The 26,554-nt window shown below is 43.5% G+C and overlaps 1 protein-coding gene across 5 annotated transcripts in view; it reads right to left on the reverse strand.

Moving 5' to 3' along the window:
• CRTC1 (CREB regulated transcription coactivator 1) overlaps positions 1–23,629 on the reverse strand; it is a 52,954-nt gene extending 29,325 nt beyond the window's left edge. For 4 of the 5 annotated variants that reach the window (XM_075443981.1, XM_075443980.1, XM_075443979.1 and 1 more), the window contains exons 1-3: positions 23,451–23,629; positions 3,566–3,682; positions 1,963–2,010 (exon numbers count right to left, since the gene is read on the reverse strand). In XM_075443981.1, coding sequence (XP_075300096.1) covers positions 1,963–2,010; positions 3,566–3,682; positions 23,451–23,576 — 291 coding nt within the window. In that variant the 5' untranslated portion in view covers positions 23,577–23,629. The remainder of the gene's footprint in view (positions 1–1,962; positions 2,011–3,565; positions 3,683–23,450) is intronic. The other variant, XM_075443978.1, reaches the window with a different exon arrangement.
• Positions 23,630–26,554: the final 2,925 nt, after the last annotated feature.

A 26,554-nucleotide genomic window follows, 5' to 3' on the forward strand; every position in this document is an offset into this window, starting at 1 on the left:
TTCCTCCTCCATTCAGGTGCTGCACGTGGCAAATGCACTGTCCTGTCTGCCAAGCCATGAAACCATCTGGCTTCCACATTAATCTTTTTTCTTTCTTTCCTTTTTTTTTTAAGTGTCCAGCTTTGGCTGTTTAAATGATTATTTCTAAGTTCTACATTTATTTGTAAATGTTTTGTTTGTAATAATTTTGTAAAGAGTCTTTCTACTATTTTAAACTTTTCTATTTAGCAAATATTAGTCTCCTCTTCCTTTGTGCACACACAACCTGTGTTAATACAAATGGACGCAAAGTGGCTGTGGTGTTTATTTTCTCATTTCAGGGCCAACACTTTATATGCAGCAGAATATTGCTTAAGTCAACATGGGACTAGCAAAAGAGCAGAGTGACTTTTTACTGTTCTCTCGCCCATTAAGATCATGCTGTTTTGCTCCAGTTCCTTAGCAAGTATGACTTTCCTGTATGGAGACTTAGAAACCTCAAGTCATAGCATGTCAACTTTACGAAATCTAAATTAAAATATGTTGGTCTAATCTTTGCTGCAAACACCAAACAAAAATCTAGTTCTGCCTAACCAGCACCACACAGAACTGGGAATATTCACAATTCCAAAGCAACAACAAAAGGTCTCAAACTCTCCTTTGTCCTGTTGTTACATCAATTCTACCCCAAGAGGCAGCAAAACTTGAAAATACATGCATGCTTGGAAGGTCAACAGGAGAAGCAATTTCCTCTGTCAGTGGTCTCAACCACAATGTTACTAAATAAGGAGAAGCCGGTCTGAAGCATACCGAATGCAGACCTCACCTGGAATTTAAAAGGAAGCCAATGCAGATGAGTATACAGGTAAAAATTTGAATGCAAAAATAGTTCTTTCTTAAGTTTTCCCCTTTTTTTGGTACAAATTGCATACAAAAATGCAACAAAAAATCTAATTTGAGCACAACAGTGGCACAAGTAAACACAGACCATGTCCTGCACAGGGCTACAATTCACAGTGAGGAATTTTTGGGCAATGCTATTCTCTGACTTTCCAGGAACAAAGATCCCAAGCGAATCCCTAACTTTCTTACGGAAATCAAAAAAGAATACAAACGTTTGAGAAAACGGGTATCACCTCCAACAGATCTGGCTTCTCTCAGCAACCATCCCATGAAACCTACTCTGGCCCAAGCATCAGGCAATGCACCTCCATTAAAACCCCCATCCCTGCAGGGGACAGGATACTGCACTACAGTAAACAACTGTGATAGAAAAAAACCCACCAGATCTGAGCATCAATTTTATTTGGAAAATGAAGAACTAGAACTGTTTCGCTTCCCTGAAAAACATTCAAGGATTTGAGATTAGAACCAAAACTCAAAAAAACAGTGGAAAAAAAAAAAAAAAAGAAAAAAAAGACAAAAAAAAAACAGACAGGAAGGAAAAAGTTCAGTGCCCTAAAGCAACAGTGTCCCTTTAAGATTTATCCAGACATTGACTTGAGAAACAAAAACAAGCAAGGCAGATGAGGGGAAAGCGAGGAGTGGTACCTACTGGCAGCTTACGTTTCGGTGCCCCTTGGTGACAAGCAGCATTCGGGTCATCATTCTGCCTTTCCCCATGGAGTTTAACATGCAGGCTAAGCGCACATGCTCAGAGACTGCTTAAATCACAGGCCAAGACAGTGCCAAATAAACCACCGTCTGCATCAAATTAATCCCCCATAAATCATAAGTAATCACATGACAGACCACAGCAAGTCCAGGGAGTCTGAACAGGAATTCTTATGCATGTTCGAAACGGGGATGCATGGCAAAACCTGTATTTATGTGACAGACCATAACTCCTTCGGAGCTGGGACGGTGAATCAAATAAATACTGTGCATATCAGAAGTGTAACATGTGCTAAAATACGTATCTACCTGGGCAAACAGTACACCAGTCCTAAATACGTATTTGCACAAACCTAAATACTTGATTACCAAAGAGACAGGAACTGCTCCAAAGGCTTCTGCCAGAGCTCCGTTGTGCTGTAAATGCAAAGAACCAAGATTCTCAGACACCAACGCTCTCACCAGAGCCAACCAGACAGGCTGCACCTGATCGGCACTTTGTACAAGTATCTTTTAGCAATTTTATCACACGTTAGCCTAAAATTGAAAAACCTGGAAAGCATTCATCACTGACACAAATACATGATTTTATTTTGTTGCCTGCCATGAGTTGACATCTGTAACAGTATCAGCTTTGGATTTTTGTGTGTGCGTGAAAAAATATTTAAGAACCTGGTTAAGGTCAATTTGTCTCCACATCCTCCTCTAGTCAGTCATAATTTTTTGAATAGTCACTTTCAAGCATTCTGTTAGCTTCAGGACTAAAAGAGTCTATGTAATAACCATTAGTAATGGCCATCAAGCACAAAAATACTACTACTTAAAAAGAACAGTAACTATGAACATCCTTGACAAGAAACTAAAGACAAAATCTTGAAGAGACCAGACACTTGTGGAGTAATGTTAAGGACTTCACAATGTTACAAACCTCTGCACTGTACTCCCTAAAGGCAACCAGATTAAAATAGACATTAGCGTCTCCTCTTGCACAAGATCCAAGCTTTTAACCTCCACAAATTCAGCTGCCTACATGTATTTCGAAAGGCATAGTTAGAGGACGTCATCAATAGTTTCTCTGTATTTATTAAGCCAGCCTTCATCAGAAAACCACAAACTGGAACATGTAATTCTTACCACATCCTTGTGAGATAAAATGTAAATGTTACTACTCAAAAAATGAAAACTAATACAGAAATTTTAATTACTTTGAGCACCCTAAATCAATTAACTATCGAAATCAGGAGTCGCAAAAGTATCCACCACCTAACCCTATCCACTACACAACACCTTGCGTTCAAACACGCTTGCTAACAGCAAAACACTCATATAAAACACTCACTTTCTGTTTATAGTGCGTTACCTCTGGAGTCACAACTACAGGGGAAAAAAAAAAAGCCAGTACATTTCCACATTTGCTCTTTAATCAGACCAAGGGAAAGTGACTATCCTGATCCCGGCCTGTGTCCTGATTCCCTTTCTCCTCTCCTGAAATCCATGCACTGTCCCCACGGAACGTTCCTGCTGCCATGGGGTACCTTCTTCCACACCCCTGTCTCCCAGCACTTGCTACATCACCTTGCATTATTTGCTTCCATTTTTGCTCTGAGTCTACAGTATCTTCACAGAAGACTTTGTTATGAACTTGGTACTGAACAAAAAAAAACACACCATCACCATGAATATTCACTCACAGAGAAACTGCATTGCTTCTGCATATCTGTGACACGAAAGCAGCATGACTAGGGACAGGAGAACTATTATCTAACACTAGATATATACAATACAAAAACAGATATCCCCACATCCCATACACAAGTATGTTCCGTTCCAAAAAAGCAAAAATTTTTAAGAGTGATCTGCTGAGGCCACAATGCTGAACCAGCAGCCTGTTCGTGGCCCCCTGCGAGGAAAAACAAAGCATCCAGGCACAGCATTAATCAACAAACAGAAGGAAACAGCCTTTTAAACTCACCTGGAAGGGGAGATCCATGGCACTGTTTCCAATCTGATTCACATTTGGCAGTGACCCACCGTAGTACTGGCCACGACTCTGTCCCAGCTGCAAATACTGGGTTTTCTGCAGCTGTAGCTAAAAGAAAAGGAGGAGGAAAGTGTAAAGGCAACTCGTTTAATTTTCAGCTGTTTTAACTGACTCAACCTGACACCGTGTCCGTTATCGCCGAGAATGGATACCATCTACAAACAGCACGAATTCAACTGCTGCGAGTGGATGTCAACCTGCTCCACAAAGCACGGCTGACAAACTGCCACGTTAGGTCTTGAGTGACAGCGTAAAGAGATGGAAGAAAAATCAACTTCACAGACAGTGCTTGTATTCCATGCTCAACAAATCACCACCATGTGAAACCACGCGGTTCTTAGGTCACCTGCTGCTCTGAAAACTGGGACGTAAAAAATCTGTGTCAGTCTGATCATGACTCTAATACCAAAATTAGCCAGCTGTTCATGTGTGTGCCACGCACATAAGAAAGTCATCTTAATTTAGTATATTGAGGATACTGTTTAACGAAACATTCAACCTTTTAGCAACCTAGGTAACAGAGATGTTACAGCAAGTTGTAGCTTTCCACGCTTAGGTAAGTGCTCTGTTTTCTTGTACCAGGAAAAGCCCTGTAGAAAGGGCAGACAGACACGTTTCAAAGAAAACCCAACCAACCAAAGAAAAAACAATCAGCAAACAATTCCTTACTGAACAGGTATAGATGAAAATCAATGTGACAGTCTGCAAAGCTTCAATAACTGCCAGCTATTGCTCTTCAGTTCTGAATGACACCTCTCTATGGAAATATTCTAGTATGCTTTCCAGTAGCTGTGTACAGATCTGGTGTAGAAAAAAGCATGCAAGAGAGAAAGCTGGTGTTTTTCTACTTAAATGTCAACTTATTTTCATTGTCACTTCTTTCAGAAGACTATACTGTCTCAACAGCTCATTAATAAGACCAACAATTTTTCATTAATCTTTTATTAGTGGCCTTTCTCAGTTTTTCAGTTTAGTAGCACTAGTATTTAAAATCATTTCTCATCCATTTCTCTAACGTTCCCACTCAACACATCTAGATTTAATACCACGCTGACACTGCAGCCCTATTTTACACTGATAAAGCAGAATTTGCAATCATCTGAACACAACAATCCTGCTCCCAGGGATGCACCTTCCAAGGACTCAAGAAACTGCAATTAATATAGCAAAGAAATGAGCTTACATAAGTCCCCTCTCCTCCCACGGTGGAGTAGTACGTGTTTTATAACGCATGTTGTTCCTCACAGTGCTGGGTTTGCACTCTGAAATGCGAGAACACTCCTAGATTGGTAGCAAAGAATTGTTTAAAGACTAAATGTTCAGCTCTTGGACTAGATGCAGGTTGGTTGCTAAGGTACTGTAGTGTGTACATCAACAAATCTGGTTTGGTTTCATTCAAATAGATCCGAAAGCCTTTGCCTTGCAATGCCAGAATTCTGAAGAGCAAAGTTTAGAAGAGTACTAGAAAACGCGGCATCTTCAAAACTGGGTGTTTACACGGGGGTTTTCTCTTCACACTTTCTTCAAGCAGAGGAAACAGCAGGATGGAAATGAGTGGCTCGGCCTCTACAGCTTCCCCACAAAGGCCCTGAGGTTGAGTGAAGACGTTTCCAGCAAAGCAGAGGAAGAGCTAGCACCTTCCGCGCTGACAAGGCGAGCCACGCAGAGTCCTCTGGCACAACGGTAACCCCACACGCAGGGACGCTGAGCGGTGTCGACAGATGCCACCCTGCACACTGCTAGCACCAAGCCAGGACACAGAAAAGGCAGGAGCCTGCCTGTATCACGCGACACTTGCAGGTACGTAGTAGAGGAGTCCCTAAACAGGGGAGGGGAAAACAAGATCACCCTGAGGACAGCAGCGCCTGCATTCTTCCAACTTTATAACCATCCCTAGGAAAGCAACTCAAATACCCTTTATTCACAGAATCTGCCCTAGAAGCCACCAATTTCCAAGCACAGACAGCCAAAATCTTCATGCTTTAGCCGAGGGACTGAATTAATCCAAAACTTATGAGACGGCTCTCAGAGACCAAACCTCTCTACGGAACAGACGCTCTCAGCAGCCTCAATATTCGGGCAGGATACCCGTCATGAAGCGGCTGATGATCCTTCCTAACTAAAGGGCAGATAAATCCCCTCAGCCCAAACATTTATAAAATATCCACGGCGTGCCGTATTAAACGGTGCAACAAGATCCCACCTAAAAAGCAGGAAAGGCCCCCTCACACTCTTCCTCTGCAATCTTTTGACACGCAATTACAATCCAGTGCTCTCTAAGCAATATATGAAATTAGAGAAATGCTCTGCACCGGTATCACGTAATGAGTCACAGCCCCTCTAACTCCGAGCTGCAGATCACTAAAAGCACAGTATCAGAACGAGTTGTGCTTTTTGCCTGGCCCCTACATATGTTTTTCTTGTTAAAAAAAGGCTTGCTTGGGATTTGTGCCAAACACTGAAGTAACTATTTCAACAGGTGTTGGCTTCTTTTAAAGAACCTACTACAAGACGCCCAGGGAGAAGGGGGGGTTGCTTTACATTTTTTTAATGTTTTGGCCTTCCCCAGTATCTACCTACCCCAAAGCATAATGTAACACAGAGGTCACGACCATTTGTCTTTCCACTGCCGTTAAACGTGGAAATGAGGAAACACAAGAGATCAAGAACTAAAGCAGTTCTCAAAAACGAGCTCGTTAAATGGCTTTGCAGTACCATTAATTTTAGTAACACTACCTTCGATAAACACTTCTGGAGATCCGTGCCAAAAATAAGAAAACTGATTGCTTGTTATTGCTCTCATCTATCATTACACCAGCGCGCAGATCTGGGTTTGTTCCTCTCTGCAGCCCCTGCCTTTTAACAGCGAGCGGCCCCCAGACTACACGGTTTATCAACAACTGCCACTTGCAATCTGTGAAGATCACGAGGATGCAGAGCAGGCCAGTTTGCCGAGCGCCTCAAATCTCCTTTTTAGCCAGCAAGAAAGCATTTTTAAATACTGTGACATTGGACCTTGCTGTCCTTCCAACAGGAGACCTCAAGCAAAACCAGCCCAAGTCTTTCAAAGCAGAGGATCAGAAAAAAACCCTGCAAATTTCACTGTCGTGCTTTGAGATAACTCAAGGAGTTTTGAGTCTTACTAAGGGGACCCGTGCACAAAGAAAAACAGCACTGAAAATGAAGAGAGACATTGGTTGTGACTAAAATGAACATTTCCTCCTTTTCCTGTCAAACTACCTTGTGAGGTAAAGTCAGTATATTGCACAATTTGAGTTTGGGGATTAGGTTTGAAGAGGGGGATTGTGGAGTTTTATTTTAAAAGAAAAAGAAAAAAAAGCCTTTTCTTGATAGAAAAATTCAGATTACTCTTAAAATGTTAACAAGTCTCATGACAACTCTAGCTTTATCTCCTGGGATTGGATTCAATTAGTGCCAATTTGCTTCCTATACGAATTTAGATGGTGAAGTACAATAATGATTTACTTAGTGTACACCAGAAATATTAATTTCTTGAACCATGAGAACTTAGTGACTCTACATTACAGCTTTTCCGTGTATTCATTATGTGGCCAAGATCATAGGTCCCTGACAGCTGAAAATACTGCTAAATATTCCAGTTGTTTCCTGAGAAAGCTTTTGGTAAGGAAAAAGCTTTTGCTTGTTAAACCATTTTATTTCTGCTTAGCATTCTTGCTCAGAAGAAGTGTTTCCCAAATGACAGATCCTAACTGAATTTGTAATTTTCCCTCCACCAGCATTTCTCTTATGCTACTTAAAGTAAAAATGAAGATTTTAAGTTAAAACCCAATTTAAGCATTAAAAATCATATACTTCTGCAGAAGCAGTTTTCTAGAATAGCTGCAAATGTTCCCCAAACAGAAGGCTGACATGCCGTTGGTTCACCGAATTTGAAGCTATGTTAAAATCAATATATTTCTGGAAAGGTGTAAGAATAACAACCTGTGAGGCAGCAGCAGCACCTTTACAGCAAACAGGAAAGGAATCGTTACCTTTCCGTGTAGTAATTAGGAATTTGCAAGCAATTACAATTCTGACTTAGCTAACAGTTGAGTACCAGGACATGATCCTACTCTGGTTAATGGAACTGGACACACACAACTTTGGTAAGAAATCAAAAACATTAAGACTTAACACAATTAATGACTTGCTAACAATTGAACAGTGTTCCAGTCACTAGCTTTTATGTGAACCCATTTATATGAACCACCTCAATTTTTCCATTTAGACTGGGTTAAAGTTTTCTGGATATACAGCTGTGTTTGTAGGGAGAGATTCAAGTTATACAATAAAAAATTTAAAAAAAAAAAAAAAAAGAGGAGAGAGAAACATATCCTTTAAAGCATGTCCAGTTTTCCTACAGTCTTTCTAAGTGTCCAAAATATGCAGATGGGAATCAAAGGCAGCATTTATTAAAATTCAACACTTCAACTTCTCTAAATTATTCCCAGAAAATTCTGGGCCAATTACAAACTTCTGGTCAGAACTTAACTGTAACTGGACAGCAAATCTGACACTGGAATTAAGTCAATCAAAATCCTCTATAACGGTTTCTTTCAAAATGCCCTTTTTAATACATCAAAATTTGATTTCGATAACCGTAATAAAAGGGTGGAGTGTCCGTTTGATAAAAAAACCCTCAGAGATCTGATGAATACAGGAAGTAAGATTTCATGATAACTGCTCTTCTGCTGGCTTGCAGTTTCCATACCAGGCTTTCTTACATATTTTAGCTTTTCACTTCAGAAAGCTTTCTCTTTAGCATGTTGAGGCTAATAAGCAGCAAAACGAGTGCAGATTAAAATTAGAAATGTATTATTAAAGCTTAATTGGAAATTAAATTCTGTTTAAAGGATTAACTGAAAGTTTTAGAGACTGCATTACAGGTAAATCCTGTCGTTCAAATTGGTGAAATTTCTCAGGAAGGCTTTGTCCTAGAGCAACCAGAGGCAGGACCTGCCACTGAAAAGGACAGAACTGCATGGAGTTTTTAAACTGGCTGGGATTGATTTGGCATCCTCAAAAATATGTCACTGCTATTTTCTGATCTCTCCCTAGAAATGAACTCACAGCCCAACTGTTGGTAGAAAGCTCAGCCTCAAAGAAAAGGCATTTCTATTACTATTTCTGGCCTCTCTGCAGAAGAGCCAAAGAGAGACAGTAGAGACCAAGAGCCCTTTTATCCTCAGAACTGGACTTTTCAAGTTACACAGGTAGGGCAGCGAGAGAGAAACTTTCCAGGTCAAGAGTGCAGGCTCTGCCCCATCCGTGAGCAAGCAGAAGGCAGAGAGCCTCCCAAACCACTCATCTGGCCTCTTTCTCCAGCATGAAATTAAACGCTAAGTCAAACAAACCCTCAAGACAAGGCCGTTACTCCGTAGAATCCCAGTGGAAGAATTTTCTTCAAAGGGAGATTTCTTCCCATTCACAATCCTCGTGTTAATAAGAAAAGCAAATACAGTCTTAAAATGAAAGATAAGTTAACGTCAATTTAATGATTCACAGTTACTGCGTTTAGACCTAGTGGCAATACAGTCACTAGCTAAAAATCACCTAATTACCCACCTAACTATTACATTAAAAAAGTTCTTTATGTTTGTGTTCAAGTTGCTGAAAACTATCCAACAATTAACTAACTGCTCTGACCACCCAAAGAGTTTCGCTCCTCCCTTCCCCTCAAACTAACCTTTTCCTGTTAATATTCTAAAGTTGGTATTAGAATTTGAATTTTAAAACAATTTCTAAAATTAACATACATCAAAATAGCTGCTCATTTACTAAACCACCCTCCATGAAAGCTGTCTAGAATTTATTTAATTAAATTATGACGGATTCGCAAATCAATAAAAAAGAATCCTGGTAAGCCAAAGAAAAGAAAATTTAAATGTTAGCCACAATTTCATTAATTATAGCAAGTATTCAGCTGCCAGTCCCTCTCTACATCAACAGACCCAGACACAATCTCATTAAAACCAAGAACCTAAAATTAATACCCATAATGAGAAGACACAGAAAGTTATCAGCAGACAAAAGTTTCATGAGCAACGGAGGATGCAGTTTTCTAACACAACAGAGCAGATCACGCCATGGAGAACGCAGTCCCCGTGCTCCGGCTGCCTTTTCTTTCCCAGGAAAGCTGTATAACCTTGTCCCTCTCCTTGCACCAGAACTCTTACGACCTGAAAGAAATCTGGTTGAAGAAGCTGAACCAGCAGAAAAACTTGGTGGGTTAGCTTGATTTCTCTTCACTTGCTCACCCCACAACCAGCTGAATTTCTGATAGAAGAGAAACAGGAGAGAGCAGCAGGAGCCAACACAGGGACGACTTCTTCCCTACTCAGACCAACTCAGCTGCGTGGTCCAATCTCGTGTTACGTTTCAGGGCTGCCTACTGAAGCTGAGCTCTGAGCAAAACTCATCTGCACTCCCATGGAAGCTGGAAGGTATGAAAAGAATGAGTCAAACGAACAACGAGAGAACAGGGCCTCGTGATACAGCAACCCCGCATTTCTGCCTTCCCTCTACCACCAAAGTTCCTCAGGACACGGCGTGAGCAATAAAGGCCCTTTTCAGAGGCAGCTGCTAATTTTCAGGTTACTCAGCTCTGAAGTGCTGCTTCTCCTGGACTCGACTGGACCTGCGCTGTGAGTGTATAAAGCACTTTAAAAACGGAAGACCTGCTGTCAGGTTTTCCCTCTAAGTACCAAGCACATCAAATTGGACATTCAAAGCATCAATTTCTTCTATTTTACTGCTTGCTTCTTAGTTATCCTCCTATAAAATGAGAATAATCACACCAGAAGAATACTGTAAAGATTAAGTTGTTTTTGAACTACTCAGACTCCTTAACAGTGCAAGGCGCAGAGCACTTCCCAGGGGGTTTAATTATCCTATCAGCAAACCCAAGTTTGACTGGTGCACTCTGAGGCCCAGAGCAATACACTCAACATTGTGGATAAATCAAGATATTTAACTGCCTCCCAGTAAGCCACCATTATCTCTCTTTGTGCTGAAAGAGGCAGGGGGCTCAGTCTCACTAAGGGAGTGGGGAATATATGATAAATTAATTAAAGACTATCATACTGCTCAAGCAGAAGAAGATGAATGAAGATTGGAAAGACTTTAGGAATGCCTGACTTTTTAATCTATATAATGCTTTTATACTTTGACTACAACTGATACGTTAATACTGACCATTTCTATAAGTGCTATCAGATTTTTGACAATTTATAGCAAATAATTAAAATTACTTCCATTATTTAGATGTTACAGATTAAAATCCACCTACGCATGTTATCTAACAGCTGACTAGGTGGCTAAGAAAGAGATGGAAGTCTATTTGCAATGTTAGCCCTTTACTTTCATTTTCCAAGTAATTAAAAATGAGATTATGGAATCTAATAACATCAATGCTTTCCCTTTCATCTGAGTGTGCACCCGCAGAAGTGTGTATATGATAGATGTTTCTCTTCAATCCAAAGAATGTCCTGATGGTCAGGGGAAATAAACTGTATGACGTAAACCCACTCCTTTTAAATTGTCTTTCGTAGCACCTAATGCTACTTACTCTGGCTAATATAAAGAAAAAGGTGCAGTTATCAGGAAACTACAGCTCAAGTTCTTTTATCAAAGACACCGATTCTCTAGAAAAAGGCTTGACCGCCGAACTAGATAAAAAATATCTAGAATTACACAGACATATGCAGTCTGCTATCAGCCCCTTAAAGCTAATTCACGCTGTGGATATAAAAAGGGAACTCTGAAAAGCGCATTCCTCTAAAAATCAGAACACATTTAAATGTGTCTGCTGCAAAGCAAGTGACACTGTTCTTTTATTTCCTAATAATCAACCATTCGTGACAGCAACGAAAAGTGAGCACGGCACCCAGAGTAACGCTAGAATAGAAAAAGCGTAGCTAGCTGCCTCACAAGTCTTCCTCGCGAATGGAGACAGACTGCACAGACTAATTTATCAAAGAAAAAGAAAAGAGAATCCCTTGCATTTCTCTCTCATTTGGGCTGTCACAATCAGGAAGAAACGCCATCAAGCCAGATTTCTAAAGTAACTTATTTCCTGCAGTTTCAAGTACTGATCCAACAGCAGCAGCGGATCCAAACGCACAGCTGTTCCTCCCAGGAAGACTGGTAAAGGAAATGAAGTCTGAAGTTTAGAGGAAAGGTATAATCCGCAGTGATAGCAGCTGCTCTGTCCGGGTCACCTGGGATTTAAAATATTCCATCATCAGCTTTGTAACAAAACGTTTTGCAATGTTGTGGGGTTTTTTAATTTTAGGATGTTTTTATTGTCATAAAAGTGAAGATTTTAACACTGGCTAGAAAACAGACAAGTGCGGACAAGCCGAGCAAAAGTTTCTCTTGTTGCCTTTGCCAATCGTATTTGGCCTTCTAATGCTATTAGCATCCTAGCGCAATAGATATTGCAGAGAAAAGCACTACCAAGCCAAAACAGGAAGCCAAATGTCTACTACAAACTAAGTGAAAACTACCACAAAAAAATCCAGACATATGGTATGAACTGGATTTGAACCCATGCTTTTAGAACTGCTACATCATTGTTTACTCTTCCATCACCATAAGTGTCATTTAAGTCACTTTCAAGTATTTGTTCCATTATCACATCGACATGTCAGGACACAAAGAGAAAAACTCTGCAGAACAGCCAAACACAGTCATTAAGAACAAAAATTCAAGAAAAGAAAAACTGCACTTTTTCTTCTTTTTTTTTAGGGAAGGAATCTGTTGCAATGTATTGGAACTTAGCAGCCACAGAAGAGCAACAGCTTTGTTTCTGCCACACTGAAACGCTTCATAACCAACTCTTTACTCCTAGCAGAGCTGCAAACACAAGGCCAGCACCGCACTTGATTTTTACCAGTGGACAGCTACAGTACACCACCACTACTACTGCCCAAGGTTCGACAGTTTTCCCAACACGCTAACACACCCAAATATTCTCAAAGACTTCAGCAGTTCACAACCCCACAGGAGGCAGCATGTTCAAAGCACAGAACCAAAGGGGGTCTGCTATGGCCTGCGAGCGTCCCAGGTCAAACGAACTCAGTACGAGGGTCTGCACGGAAGGGAAGGGGAAGTAGAATCCTCCTCCTCCACCTCACAGCGCCAGAGCTCAAAAGGAAATAGGAGCTCACCCCAGATGCCATGAAAAAACAAACTGGGTATCAGAAGTGTTTTTTATCAACAAACTAATTAAATCTGCTGGTCAGAGGAAAGGGAACAGCAAAATAGCTAACTTAAGATTTTATAAACCCAGTTAAGCTGAAAAATTACCCGACAGTATTACACAGACGCTGCAGTTCCAGTTGCTTACCAGTAAAACTGTGAGGTCTCAAAGGGTGTGTGCATCTACTGGAACATCCGCGTAGGACTCTTGCAGCTGCATAAAAGCCTCTACAAAATTAAGGCAGTCCTGAATGGTTCTGTGCTTTGAGAGGAGCAAGCAGATGATGGAATAAGTTCTTTTCTCCAGTGTCTGTGACAAGGTCGGTCATCTGAGGAAGGTATTCCTATAGGTTTATTTCTGGGACTATCTAAACCCATTCAGTTTCTGCAGCTGGCACGTCCATAAAGCCAGGAACTGCAAAGGCAAAGATCGCTTTCTCTCCATTTCAAGGTGCAGCTGTTATCGTGGATTCTTCCTCATCAGAAAACCATCTTGGTCACCTGGCTGATTCATGTAGCACAGAACAGGAGAAAAAGCACACCCAAAAAGATCAGACATAGTCCCAGCCCACGCAGCTGAGGTGCAAAGTGTCACTACTACAAACCAACTTAAAATCAACTTCTCCCAACTGGTAACTGCAAGGCTGCTTTGCTAAAAGCATTATAGCCCAGTCAAATAAATTTCATTCATAAGAGCTGAGATATATATTGATCAGTAAAGCTTAAACAGGAATCATGTGAATCCCCGCCAAGTAGCGATCACTGCACTTGTAGCACTCCAAGAGAGCCAATTATTACTCATGAGTTCATGATGTTTTCTTCACCTTCCTGTTGAAGAGATTATTCAAGACCTCAAATCACTTAACGGGATTGTTTTGTCCTGTTATGAGTCATCCACAAATTCCAAGGCACCATTAGATTCTCCTTCAGGAGCTGCAACCAACTCCCCAGATTGCCTCAGCTATAAAATTGTGAGGAAACGGGGTTATAAAAATTACACGCATACTCGGACCTCTACCCCAGATGTCTTCTAGAATTCCTGTGAAAGTGAAAAGATCTCACCCCCTAACGTACACTTGCTATCTACAAACCACCCCAAACCCACGTTACACTCCAGACCAAAAACCCTTTTTCTTGTGAACCCAAAGAACGAACGAGAATGTTGAAGTTTTGTGGAGAAAGCAGGAGAGGAGAGGAAAGAAGGCTGTAGCATTTAATGCTGCAATTTTTTTTTTTATGTCTGTTGTATACCAGCAGAACTTCGAAGAGTAGCACTTCGTTAGGTATTAGCTGCATTTAACTTTCTCCAGAAAACAAACTAATGTGAACTATCCGATATTTTTGAACTGGTAAGAACACACCTTGCAGAATTTGAATTAAAATATAATAAATAATAAAATTTAATACACGGGCTGTCACTCTGTGTTTAAAAACACTTTGCTATTTCTGGTGAACAAAGGTTTACTGCTTAAAACTTAACAGTCACAACTGAGTAGCAAGTAAAAACAGGATACAGCACAACCAGGGACTTAAAATAGTGACTATTCTTCAGAGTTCTGCTCTATCACTGGGCAGAGAGCCAAGCTAAGCTACAATATGAACCAAACCTGATTTGCACGGCTTTTAAAAACAAACCAGATCCCACGTCAGTTCTGAAAATGCCACCCTTCTTTTCTGCAAGGGTTACAAGAAAAGAAAGGCGTGTATGTTGCTGATAATTCAATGTAATACATCAGCGAGGACTCATACCTGAAGCTCATTGATATCTGATAGCAAAAAAATGCTTTGCCTCCCTGATACATTTAAATCTAGCGCAATGCTCTTAAAATCTATGTGTTTTAATGATCATTATTATCTAACAATGTACTTCTAACGAAAATACTCATTCTGAGCAGGTCAACATCTCTGTATGCTAGTTGATGGACAACACTTCAGACAACAACAGAGAACAAGTGTCCAGCCTAATAAACCTTCCTAAACCATCCCCATTCCTCCTACTGAAATGTCTCAGAAAAGATGAAATAAAAGCAGAGATGCCCTCATTAAGCAAGATAAAAATAACTTTTATGTTCCATTTATTATTTTTAGCTAAAGAATGAAAATTCAGTTATGTAACCCTACAAGTTTTGTAAATTAGGAGACAAGCAGGGCACGTTTGCACTCTTTGGAGTTTATTAGCAATCAGGAGAGCACCTAGCCCGGCACTGACAGTAGCCACAAGCACAGCTGGTTCAGTTAAAAACCCATGGGTACAGGACAAACATGCGATTTAGCTGCTGCCAAGGCTCACATGGGCTCACACGCAGAGAAAGCCATTTCATGATGACCTTCAGTCCGTGACACCAGGATCATCAGTCTCCAAAACCACCATGGACTTTGCAGCGTGTTCTTCCCTCCAAACAGTTCCTCCCACTGCAGCTCAGCCTTAAGCCCTTCTCTTACATCTCAAGAAATTGTTCGTAGGTCTTAACATGAGGCATCAGACAATTCTCTAGGTATTAAAAATATCTCCCATTAGAGTCAAAATTCTTCGAATGCAAAAGGCTCATAAATGTAGTAATTTCACTGCACAAGAGAAAAATCTAATTACAACGAGAAGGTCAATAAGACATTTGAATCTGAGTAGGCTGGGGGAAACTTGTGCAATATTTAAGATATTATTTTTGCTCTTCCCTCACTAGTGGGGAAATGCCACAGAGGTGGTGAGGGGGAACAGAGTCTTGTGGAATTGTGAATAAAAGACTGCAACAAAGACAATCCTTGTCCATCGCGTGTACAGACAGAACAAGGAGAAACCCAGCAACACCACTCCAATAACTGGTGGCTGCTGAACAGATACCACGAATACAATTTACATAAGATTATTCAAGGAAAGAAATAGGTGAAAAGTCAGTGTATTAAACATTTACACTCTTCCCTTTTGCTACCGAGGGCTTTTTACTCTTTCATCCAGCTTATGGATGTTGAAACACCACTTTAGGACCCCAGAGCTAGAAAAATCTTCTGCACAGCTTCACACCGCTGCAAGATGCTGCTTCCACAACAGGTCGAAAGAGGCACCAATGTACAGAAAGGCAGGTCACAAACAACTGATACGCGTTCCGAGTTGAGAACCACCAATACCTGCCTGAAAATACACATATTTTGGAAGATCAACTCAAATTCCCTCCTCTTTGAGATCTTGGCCATCCAAAGAAAATAATACTAACATAAATAGTAATAGCTGGGTATCAAAAATTAGTTGAAAATTCATCTAACAGAACTGCAGTCTGCTGTTAACACATCTTACTACTACATAATGATAAGGAGCCACACTAAAAAACATGAGCGAGTAGCCCAGCAGGGACATCACAGAGGATATTTTCCCAGTCATCAAGAACAGTGACAGACCAAGCAGGTAAGGAAGTAAAAGACACACTTCTACACAAGGATCAAGAAGTGCTGTAGAATTATTACTGAAGCTTAAAGCCAGAACGGATCATTTCATTCTCCTCTACTTCATTATTTAAGACCCATTTTTTGTGGGTGTGTGGTGGTGGTGTTTTATTGCAAAGGATTGTTCTGGTACAAGGGGAAGAATTTTCAGCTCCCAAGAAATAATTTGCAAAACAAGACTATTATCAACACTCAGTTACAACTTCATAATTTATGAAGTACCAATGAGATCATACAAAAACATCCCCAGTTGACAAATATGCACTTTTGCAATGCTTGTTTGGCTCAACAAGTACCCGTGGAGATCTTGACAGAAATCTTATTCCTGGGTATCACTTACACAGGACTAAACAGGCTATGCAAACCATTTAAAACAAATCAAAGCAGCATTTTAAATATTAACTCCTACGCACTATCAGATACGCCGGTCTTCGCTAATGAGTTAATAAAGACTCACACGTTTGGCTACCACCTCAAGTTTACACCAAAGCCTTTGGGGCTGCATTTGTTTATTGAAATGCAAGTTGTTTAGACCAAAAGAAAAAAAGGGAAGCAGCACTGAGGATGCAACCGGTTGCTGTCACAAAATGAGCACTGCTGCAAGCTTCTGCTCACAAAAAATCTACCAAATTTTGACAGTTTGCTTCTTTTCACCCACTTACTCCGGTCCTGTCAGCTACCATACACCTTTGACTACAAAGCAACAGCTACCCCAGCACATCGACAAAAACACCAGGGTCAAATTCCAGCCATCTCAACCAGAAACGTTATTTTAAAAAAGAAAAGCTTCTTTTCTTTTTTTTAAGACACAGTATAACATTTGCTGAAAAGTGCCCTGAAGTACACTTGAGTTTCAGATCCTACATTAGGTACAAAAATATTGATGCCAGCATGGAACATACCATTAGAGACTGATCGATGCTGTCTGGGGAGACTGACAAAACCGCTAGAACGCAGCCCAAGAAAACGCTCCTTTGCAATTAGAGATAGATAATAGAAACCAAAGACAAATACTTAGCCTTTAAGACATTTTGTTTAAATCCCTATTGATTGTTTTTTAGAAGATGTCTACTTTTTGACAAATTCATATTTTATTACCACTACAATGAAAGTGTCCAGAAATACCCAATAATTTCTTACAGAACAACTTACATGTCTAGTCAGAGTAGGAAACTGTCTGGGCTAAAGCTCACCTCAAAGAAACCCCCAATCCACCAGTTTAACACGGTCAACCCCTGATGCAACCCACCCCACCGGCATGCCGGAGCTTGCACCAACGCGGCTCCAGGCAGCCGCAGGACTGAAAGAATACACAAACTTCAACACGCACGATGCTCCTACCACAGCAAAGAATGGGGGTCGTGATCTTGATAAGGTACAGTAAATGCTTCATAACTTACATCAATGACATCAATAAATTGATTAGAAAACTGAAAATAAATGGTTAGTGCTGGAAGAAGCAGTTTGATGAGCAGCAGCTTAAAATAAACAATCAGCACAGGTAATCCAAGATGGTTAGAAAACTAAAAATGTGGTTTACATGATGAAAAAATTAAAAGTCATCTGAATGAGAAACCTGACTACAGTTAAAAACGGTTTTCAACACCACTTCCTTACACAATCACATGATGGGCTTTCCAGGGCTTAAGGGTTTCCCCTCCTGCTTTTTTTACTGCGCTATGTAAAGAACAGCTCTCTTCTGTTTCATCTAACAGATACTGAAGAGAGTTTGTGCCTAGGCCACATCGCTACTAAAACCATTTTTCAGTACAACGTATTCTTGAGAAGTACTTTAGGGAATGATTCCTGTTGTACTGTTTTGTGGTTTAATGCTTTACTTACACAGAGAACAGTCGTTTACCTCTACGCTTCTACTGATGCCGGCACATAATTCAGATTAACGCAGAATCACCTCCTCCTGTTGACTGATGGTTTTGCCATGTCTGTAACTTCTACCGGAGGTTTGTAGCTCCTACATTCACAACCAGAACTCAGAATCATAAAAACTACAAACTTCAGTTTGTAAATACAAGACCAAGAAAATCAGTAACCAGACCCAAAAGTTTACAGGATCTTAACTCCAGGCAAAGCCGACCTCTGCAAGAACAGCTTTGCAGCGCGGTAATTCGCTTTAAGGGAAGACCCCAAATCACCCTCCAAGAGTTGGAAGAGCTGACTGTACATAACCTTGAGAGCGTATTCTCTTACTATATGAATAGCTTCTATAAATGCAAATTACTGCAAATGCTCTCCACCACTGAAGCTAAAGAAAACTTGGAAACGCAGCACACTGAGCCGAGTTCCACACGCTCACCCTGTGAATTACAATTAACGCATTGAAATACGGCGGTTGTGCAGTCATAGCTTCACGTGCCTACAGATCCCTCACGGCTTTGCTACATCACTGAAACAGACGGACTTGGCTACCGCGCAGAAAAAGACTTTGTGCGAGAGCTGAAGCAAGCAGCTGTAATGCATGGTAACAACGGAATAATAACAAAAAAAGTCATTGTCCCCTTACAAAAAAATCAAAACAAAACCACAACAAAAACCTGCCTGGGTTCACCAGAAGAAACATTACACTGCTAACTGAAGTATGCGAGCTCTCCAGCATGGCATATCAGCAGCCGCCTCGCGTGTTTACCTTGGACAGCTCAGACGAGTTCAGGAAAGCCGAGTGTTGCACAAGAACAGAGATTCTTTGTGCCCCTGCGGGTAGCTCACCTCTGCATTTTCACTCGCTGATTTACAATGACTCTTTCAAAGAATTAACGACGCTGCACCATTATTTCAGCACGTTCAATGCAGTTACTTGCCCAGCCTGTGTTTGTCAAAAGACTAACGATGCCCGCAGCCGGCGGTACAGGTGAGTTGGCAGCATGGAAACCAACTGACCGGGGCTGCGTCCTGCTTCACCAGACAAGGCAGAGGGACATCACGGATGAAGCCTAAGCGACCTATTTCTTGGCCTGGGAATGTACACATATTGGGTTCAAACCCTGTGTTTGGGAAAGTAACAAAGAAAAACAACCTCTAGAGCTTGAAAAATTAACATTTCTGCTTTGAGAGAAACTCAGGGCACTTAACTCGAACAAAACTACTTCCAGCTGAGAGCAGTAATCTGCTTGGTGGGAGGGCTCAGTCCTGATTTTGATGTATTTCTGTTTTAATATCTTTCAGACATTCAAAAATACTATTGCGTAGTCAGGAACGTCTTTTTTATCAAATTATTTAAAAAAAGCACGCTGAAGACATTAGGAAACATTGCGACACTGTGTCATCATCATTACTGTTTTTCATTTTTAAAACCACAGATTAGCATTCCTGATTTAACTAAGCTTTTAAATACTGTCTTGCATACTATCTACATTGAACAATGATCTGTGAATGTACAAAGACATTTTGACCTCTTCCACAGCCAGTAGGAAGAAGTAAATGCACAATTGTCTCATACGTAAGTACAATATTTGTTACAGGGAGGTGTGTGTACGTGTTTTACACAGACAAATACAAACAATGGGGTTTTTACTCGATTTTTACTTAATTTCACTTCTGTCAAATGGCCATCTATGGATAGCTATGCCATTACAATATATTCCACTTGCAAAAACTAAACTAAAACAGGATCTTTGTATTAAAAATACTGAGGTTTAAAATATAAACATCAACTTTTTACTCACGTAGTTTTCAAGAACTCAGAAAGCACCGCAGGCGCACACAACTTTTGACAACACCTAAAAACACGCAAGCAAACCCCGTCACGGCACCACCACACAGATTGACAAAGCACTGAATTACGTACTTTGGAGCACAGAAAATAAGTTTTGTGTCACTAAGGAACACAGGTTATTCCTGAAGAACCTCTTTTTGAGAAGTGCTGTTAGAAGTAGCTCACTGAGACACCTTCTGCAAGTTGCCTGCATGGGGGCCTTTGTGTGCAGAAAAAGACTGTGTAAGTAGTGCTGGAATTTTGCAGAATGTTTCCAAACATCACCATTAATGCGGTTTTTCTTCCCTGTTTTCACTCCAGTAACATCAACATCAGTGCAGCTCTCCAGGCAGGTGCAGCTGCGCTGGCTGGCAGGTTTTTGGAGTTAGGGGTTGGGGGGTGGGTGTCTTTTTTTTAAAGGTAAGACTGCAAGGTCCGTAAGAGGGAGTTCAAACACAGCTCTGGCTAAAATCCCCCCAAACTGACTTTAACAATATATATTAAAAAAACAAGCCTGAAAACCTGAGACCACCTCCAACTGAAAAGGAACCACCTTTAAAATGCAGGTCACAAGCTACGCCCAAATTTTCTTTAAAATCTTACATCCTCTGGCATTTGAAGATCCATACATTGAAGAGCTCAGCACTATTTGTGTTGTCCTGCACCTTAAATGTTTTGTTAATTACAATTTTAAAGGGCAGCAACAGCCTTGTATGAGTAAATACATGCAACGCAGCAAGCATCACTGGGCTGCGTTACAACAGAAATTGAGAGTAGGCCCTGGTAAACAAGCCATCCTCGGCACACAGAAATCAGCGTGCTTCTAAAATTTCGTGCTTCACAGAAAAAAAGGAAAGCAGCAGAACCACAAGCAAAATACAGGAGTCAATGTCACACAGAAAAAAACCCTCCTCCTCTTCTCACCCACTTTGTTACTATGGGACTCACAGAAATCTCTGGATTATAAACACGAAGGTCCCACTCACAAGACAATTAAGCAGCTCCAGTGCTTCTATCGGCCACCCACCTCCACGACTCTTCACAAGGTCTGCGTCTCACAGAAAAGCTAAAACGCATTCCTGAATTTGCCAGCTGAAAGGCAGGATTTTGTCGCTCCTGAGAATAGGGGGGACACTTTTGAAACCAAACCGATTTATTTTTCAAACGAATTCTTTTTTATTTCCTCAACTGAATGGTGAGCGCAATAGAGAAAAAAGGAGTTAACAGCATGCTCTGTTTTGTCCTGGGCAGGAAAGCTGTATCATAACTTCAAATCTCAGATGGACTGACTAGCAAAAACAGGTGGAAGACTACCAAGTCAGAAAGCAAGCTCAGAAACAGCATGTGTATGCACAAGAAATGGTGGAACAGTAGTTCTCTGCCTCTGCTATGACCAGTAACTAACAATAAAACAGACAAGATGGTAAACACTGCAAAAAGACAATTACTAATAATGAAAAGGCAGCAGAAATTTTGGGCTGCTTCCACAAACTGAGTAACGCATTTTCAAACTGACAGCAAAGTGTTGGTTGCCAAATGAAAATAAGAGCAAACAGAAAGTTGTGCTTAACCCCTTTTTGCTTTTATACTGCATTTTAAACACAGATGAAATCATGGAATTCAGAAAAAGTCTACAAAGGAGACATTTTACTCAGCTATTTGGTCAGTGTTTCCATCACTTCAGTACCCAGAATCCTCAGACAACTTATTCATCTTGGGTCCTTTACTCAATACCAGGACCTTGAAAATCAGATGGGTTTCCATCGGCAAAACCTGGGTTAGGAACACTCAGATTTGGGAGAAACTGAATTAGGATTCCAACTTATCTTGCAGAAGGTGAATATTAACCATAAGAGCTAACTGAAGGACAACCTGCAGTTGCAGACTTCAAGAACTCTCTCCAGAGCACCCAGCTCTCGAGCGGCAGCTGAGGAGTGACCATCAAAAGGCAAAACCCCGGGGTGCTGAGCTATGCAGGCACGACAGAGGTGCAAGAAACAAGAGGGCTCCAGTGACTGCAAACATCTCTCAGTTGTCCTCACCCTGCACTCAGCTAACTCCAACAGTAACCCTAACACGTCTTCTACCAAACATCCACAAATAGTTTAGCCTGGACAAACAGTTTAGCCCGAACACCGTCCCGAGCAGGAGCTGAGGGGAGCAGCACACCTTTCTTTCACACCTGACCACCAGCAGTACCAGTTCAAAGCAAGCATTTACCCTATCCTGATACAGAGGAATAAAAGGAAACGTTTCACTGCAAATCAAACTGTATGTTCTCTTGTTCCCATTCTGGCAAAGGTTCAGCCACAAACAAGATCTTAAATTTTCTTTAAACAGTTAAAAGAAAACTTAACATTGTTCACACAAGCAGGTGAGACAACAAGAACCATACAGAAAAGCTGTGACATCCCTATACCTAAACCAGAAAAGGCATCTGATGCTCGGAAAGCGCATTCGTTACGCCGGTAATTTCTGCTGATGGGCTTTGCAGAGGCATCAGAAGGCAGGGAGGACTGGGAAGTGCAGCAGTCTGCACCTACGACAGCTGGAGTATAACAGCAACGGCATTAGTGACACCCAGTCCGGCAGCTCCGTGCCCAGCCGCCCCCGCAACGGGGAAACCGGGGGCTTTACCTGCCGGCAGCCCAGGGCACGAGCGGGGGATGGCCCGCAGGGCCCGAGGGACGCGCTCCCGGGGGGCTGGGACCCCCCTGCCGCAACCTGGGCCTGACCGGGGTGAGGAAACGGGACCCCCCGCCTCAGACCGGGCCTGTCCCGGGTGCCCGGGTGAGGAACGGGGACTCCCCGTCAGACCCTGGTGAAGGAACCGGGACCCTTCCCCTCAGACCTGGGCCTGTCCTAGGGTGAGGAAGCGGGACCCCCTCCCTCAGACCCTGGTGAAGAAACCGGGAACCCTCCCCTCAGACCTGGGCCTGTCCCGGGCTGAGGAACCGGGACCCAGCCCCCTCAGACCCTGACAAAGGAACAGGGACCCCTCCCCTCAGACCTGGGCCTGTCCCGGGCTGAGGAACCGGGACCCTCCCCAGCCCCATCCCTGGGGAACCGGTCCCCCCCCCAGCCCAGAGCAGCCCCCACCCAGCCGGGCCCGCTCCGGCACAGACGTGAGGGAGATGCCCCTGCGCAGAGCCCCCACCCCCCGCCAGGCCCTGCCCCGGGCCCCGCGCAGCGCACCTGCCCCCGCCGCCCCGGCCCGCCCCGCCCGGCGGCAGGTGCCGCTATCCGGAGGATGCTGCGGGCCCCGGGCGGCGCGGGCCGGGCCCGGTAACGGGAAAACGGGAGGAAAGGGGGGGGGGGGAGGGAGGAGCGCGGCCCCCCGCCCCGCACCGAGGGCGCCGCCCGCCCCCGCCAGGGGGCGCTGCCCGCCCCCCCCCGCCCGTCCGCCTCCGCCGGGGGCGCGCGCGCGGGCGGGCGACGGCGACGGCTCACCCGGTGGGCGCGCGTCAGGCTCAGGTCCTTCATGACCTCCTCGAAGGCCGCCGTCTCCTCCGCCTGCTTCTGGTTGTGCAGCGCGATCTTCTCGCTGAATTTCCGCGGGTTGTTCGAGGCCGCCATCTTCCCCCGTCCGCATCCCCCTCCCCGCGCCGGAGGGGGCGAAGCGCATGCGCCGGGCGGGCCGACCGGGCGGGCGGAGGGGGGGGCTGCAAGGCGCCTGCGCGGCGGCGGCGCGGGGCGGGTGGGGGGCGGTGAGGGGGCGGAGGAGCGCATGCGCGGGGCCACGGACGGCGCGCGCGGGAGGGGGCGGCCGCCGGCGCGCCTGCGCAGCACCGGGGCTTCCCCCGTCGATGTTGCTGGGGCGGGGGCGCGCGGCGCGCATGCGCGTTGCCGCCGGGCGCTCTGAGGCAGCGGCGGGGCCGGCGGCCCCCGCTCCTCCCCGCCGGTTTCGCCGTCCTCTCCCGGCGTGCGCGGCTCGCTTGGGGCCGCAGCGGCCTCCTCCGCAGCCTGCGGGCATCCCCGCCTCCGTGCTGCCCCGGCCGGGGTGGGCGTCTTCGGGCAGGCCCCGCGCGTCGCGGCTGAGGCGTTTCCCGCCGAAACTCCTCGGCGTCGTCCCCGGCGCTGACGGCACCGTGAGCGGGCCGGGTCGCGGAGCCAGGCCCGAATGGGTGATGCCAGGCGGAGAGAAGGGCGGGCAGGTGTGTTCCTGTGCTCCCCCTGGGCACTCAAATAGCAAAGACCTTACCCCGAAGAGGGAGGTAAATCCCAAATCTCTAAAAAAAACAACTATTTTTTAACCAAAGAATTTAAAGCCTCAATTTTTACATTTTTTTCTGTGTGAAGTCACTGAGACGTTCCTCCCTCCTTCAGATAATGGAGTCAGGAGAATTTCCTGAACAAAGACCCAGCGCCTCACACAGACCAGGCTGGGCTCTTGAGGCAGGAGGTGAAGAAGAGAACCAGCTCCTCTTGGTCCACCTGCCAGGGCTGGGATGGAGCAGCAGGGAGAGAAAGGGAGAGCAAAACAAGCTACGAACTCATTAGCAAGTCATTTAAGATACGTAGCAGTTCCTACTCCATGATACCTGCCTCTTCCTGCAAGATAAGGTAGGTGAAGCTACAAGCCAGGCAATACCTGCAAAGAGGAAATCTCGTACCAAGTAAAGGCATTATTTCTGGGAAAGGTTTAGGAGTTGGGAAAGTCTCCCATTCTCCTGGACCGTTGTTAAAAATTTTATCCTCACACGAGTGGGTTACACTAGGTTTTGCTTTATTCACAACTCAGAGTTGGGCCATCACCTCAGTGCATGGCAAAGCTTAACTCGCTAGACCAGTTTATATACATCTATTAAACCGATTACATCAAGTCTAGAATCTTCATAAGTTTCTAAGCAACTGTTCCGTTCCTTTGAGTACATAATTTATTAAGTTCTTTCTATTCTTCTGTCTTCGTAGAATTCTCCCTCGCTGGTTTCAGGGTCGTCTCAGCTTCTTTTGTAAATTCTGTTTGATACAATCCATACAATTAATTTCTATCCCAATTGCAACATATCGATTGTATGGTTTCTTAACACAGCTGTGTTTACACAGCTGAATCTACGTTCTAGTTCTATGATTTTATTCTATTCTATAATCAGTCTTTATAACCAATCTCTAACACCGTTGAGGTGTGTTGTACAGCGAAGCAGAAGACGCTACCACAGCTCTGTTCTAAGCGACGCAGAACAAAACAGTGCAGCCTTCCCATGCAAGCGCGTCTTCCCTGCCAAACTCCTGCGAGCGCATCCAGCTCCACCCTTCTCCCTCTCCTGTGGCGTTCTGCATACGCAGACTTCTTCCCGGTGAACCCCAACCCCACGTCAACACACGTCCTCGGAACACAGAGACTTGTTCACTCTCCCCGAGGAGTCGGGACCTTGGCCGGCAGTGCCGGTGATGTGTGTGGGACGCAGCGTATCTGTCACGGGGACGGGACAACAGGCAGAGCTGACCTGCTGGGATGAGAGCAGGCAGTTCTAGGGAATACAGCCATTTCGAAACACAAGCTTAGGCTGCTAAGCCATTGATTCCAGCTGTGTTAACATCCGATGGGTGCAAAGCACTGTGATACGCAGGACGCACGCATTAGGCAGTAATAAATACTGACAGTACTGCTTCCCAACACCCACACATTGCCCTTTACACTTTCTTTTTTTACAATACAACAGAGATAAAGTGGACAGTCTCTCTCCTTTTTTTGGTGCATGGCTCTGCCCCTGAACAGTGCTTACTCCAGTAACCAAATCCTGTCACAGCTGAACTATCAGATCAAAGAAATGAAACTCTGCTCTCGCTTCCACTGCTGATCACCTTTGTGGCCTTGGTTCAGTCAGGTTACCAGTCACTTACAAGCATTTCCTGCCCACGTGAAAATAAGAGATTATAAATATCCACCGCTGCAAGGCTGTTAGAGACGGATGGATGAAACTCAGTTCAGCAACTGTCAGGATTAGTATTAGCCAGAAAGTCACGTCCCACCCTAAACTCTAGTTGCCAGCTTGCACTTAAAAGTTTATAACACAGTATGAGATAACCATCGCAGAAAACAGCGCCAGGACTTAAAAGATCATCCAGGCCCTGGCAGGATCAGCCCTTCCTCTGTCATTCCTGACAGATGTTAGTCTAACCACTTCTTGCATTTTTCACCAGGAATAAACAACCGGTGCACATATTCAGTGAAATACCCTCGAGCTGTGTACATGAACAGCATATGACCTGTAAAATTGGCCTGTCACACTAAAAGCATATAAATCATAAAGATTTAACACTAAGATACCTATTATCCACATTGCTTTTGCTTGAGAAGAGAGACGATGATAAATAATTTTGTTATCCTGGATTTAATACCATAGGTGGTAATATCAAACATCTAGAGACCCAGCTGCCACTCTGCCTCTTCTGTAGCACCAAAAGATTAAGTGCCTAAGATGAAACTTGATAAATTTTCCACTCTTGGATCTCCCGAGATTGAGGAGAGTGAAATCTCCCCTCCGACGGCTGCTCCTGCTGGTGGTTCACAGGGAAGGAATGCAGATGGCCAGGGAGGTGGGGAGGGTGGG

The sequence above is a fragment of the Opisthocomus hoazin genome, chromosome 27, assembly GCF_030867145.1.
Source record: "Opisthocomus hoazin isolate bOpiHoa1 chromosome 27, bOpiHoa1.hap1, whole genome shotgun sequence".
NCBI classification, from domain to species: Eukaryota; Metazoa; Chordata; class Aves; order Opisthocomiformes; family Opisthocomidae; genus Opisthocomus; species Opisthocomus hoazin.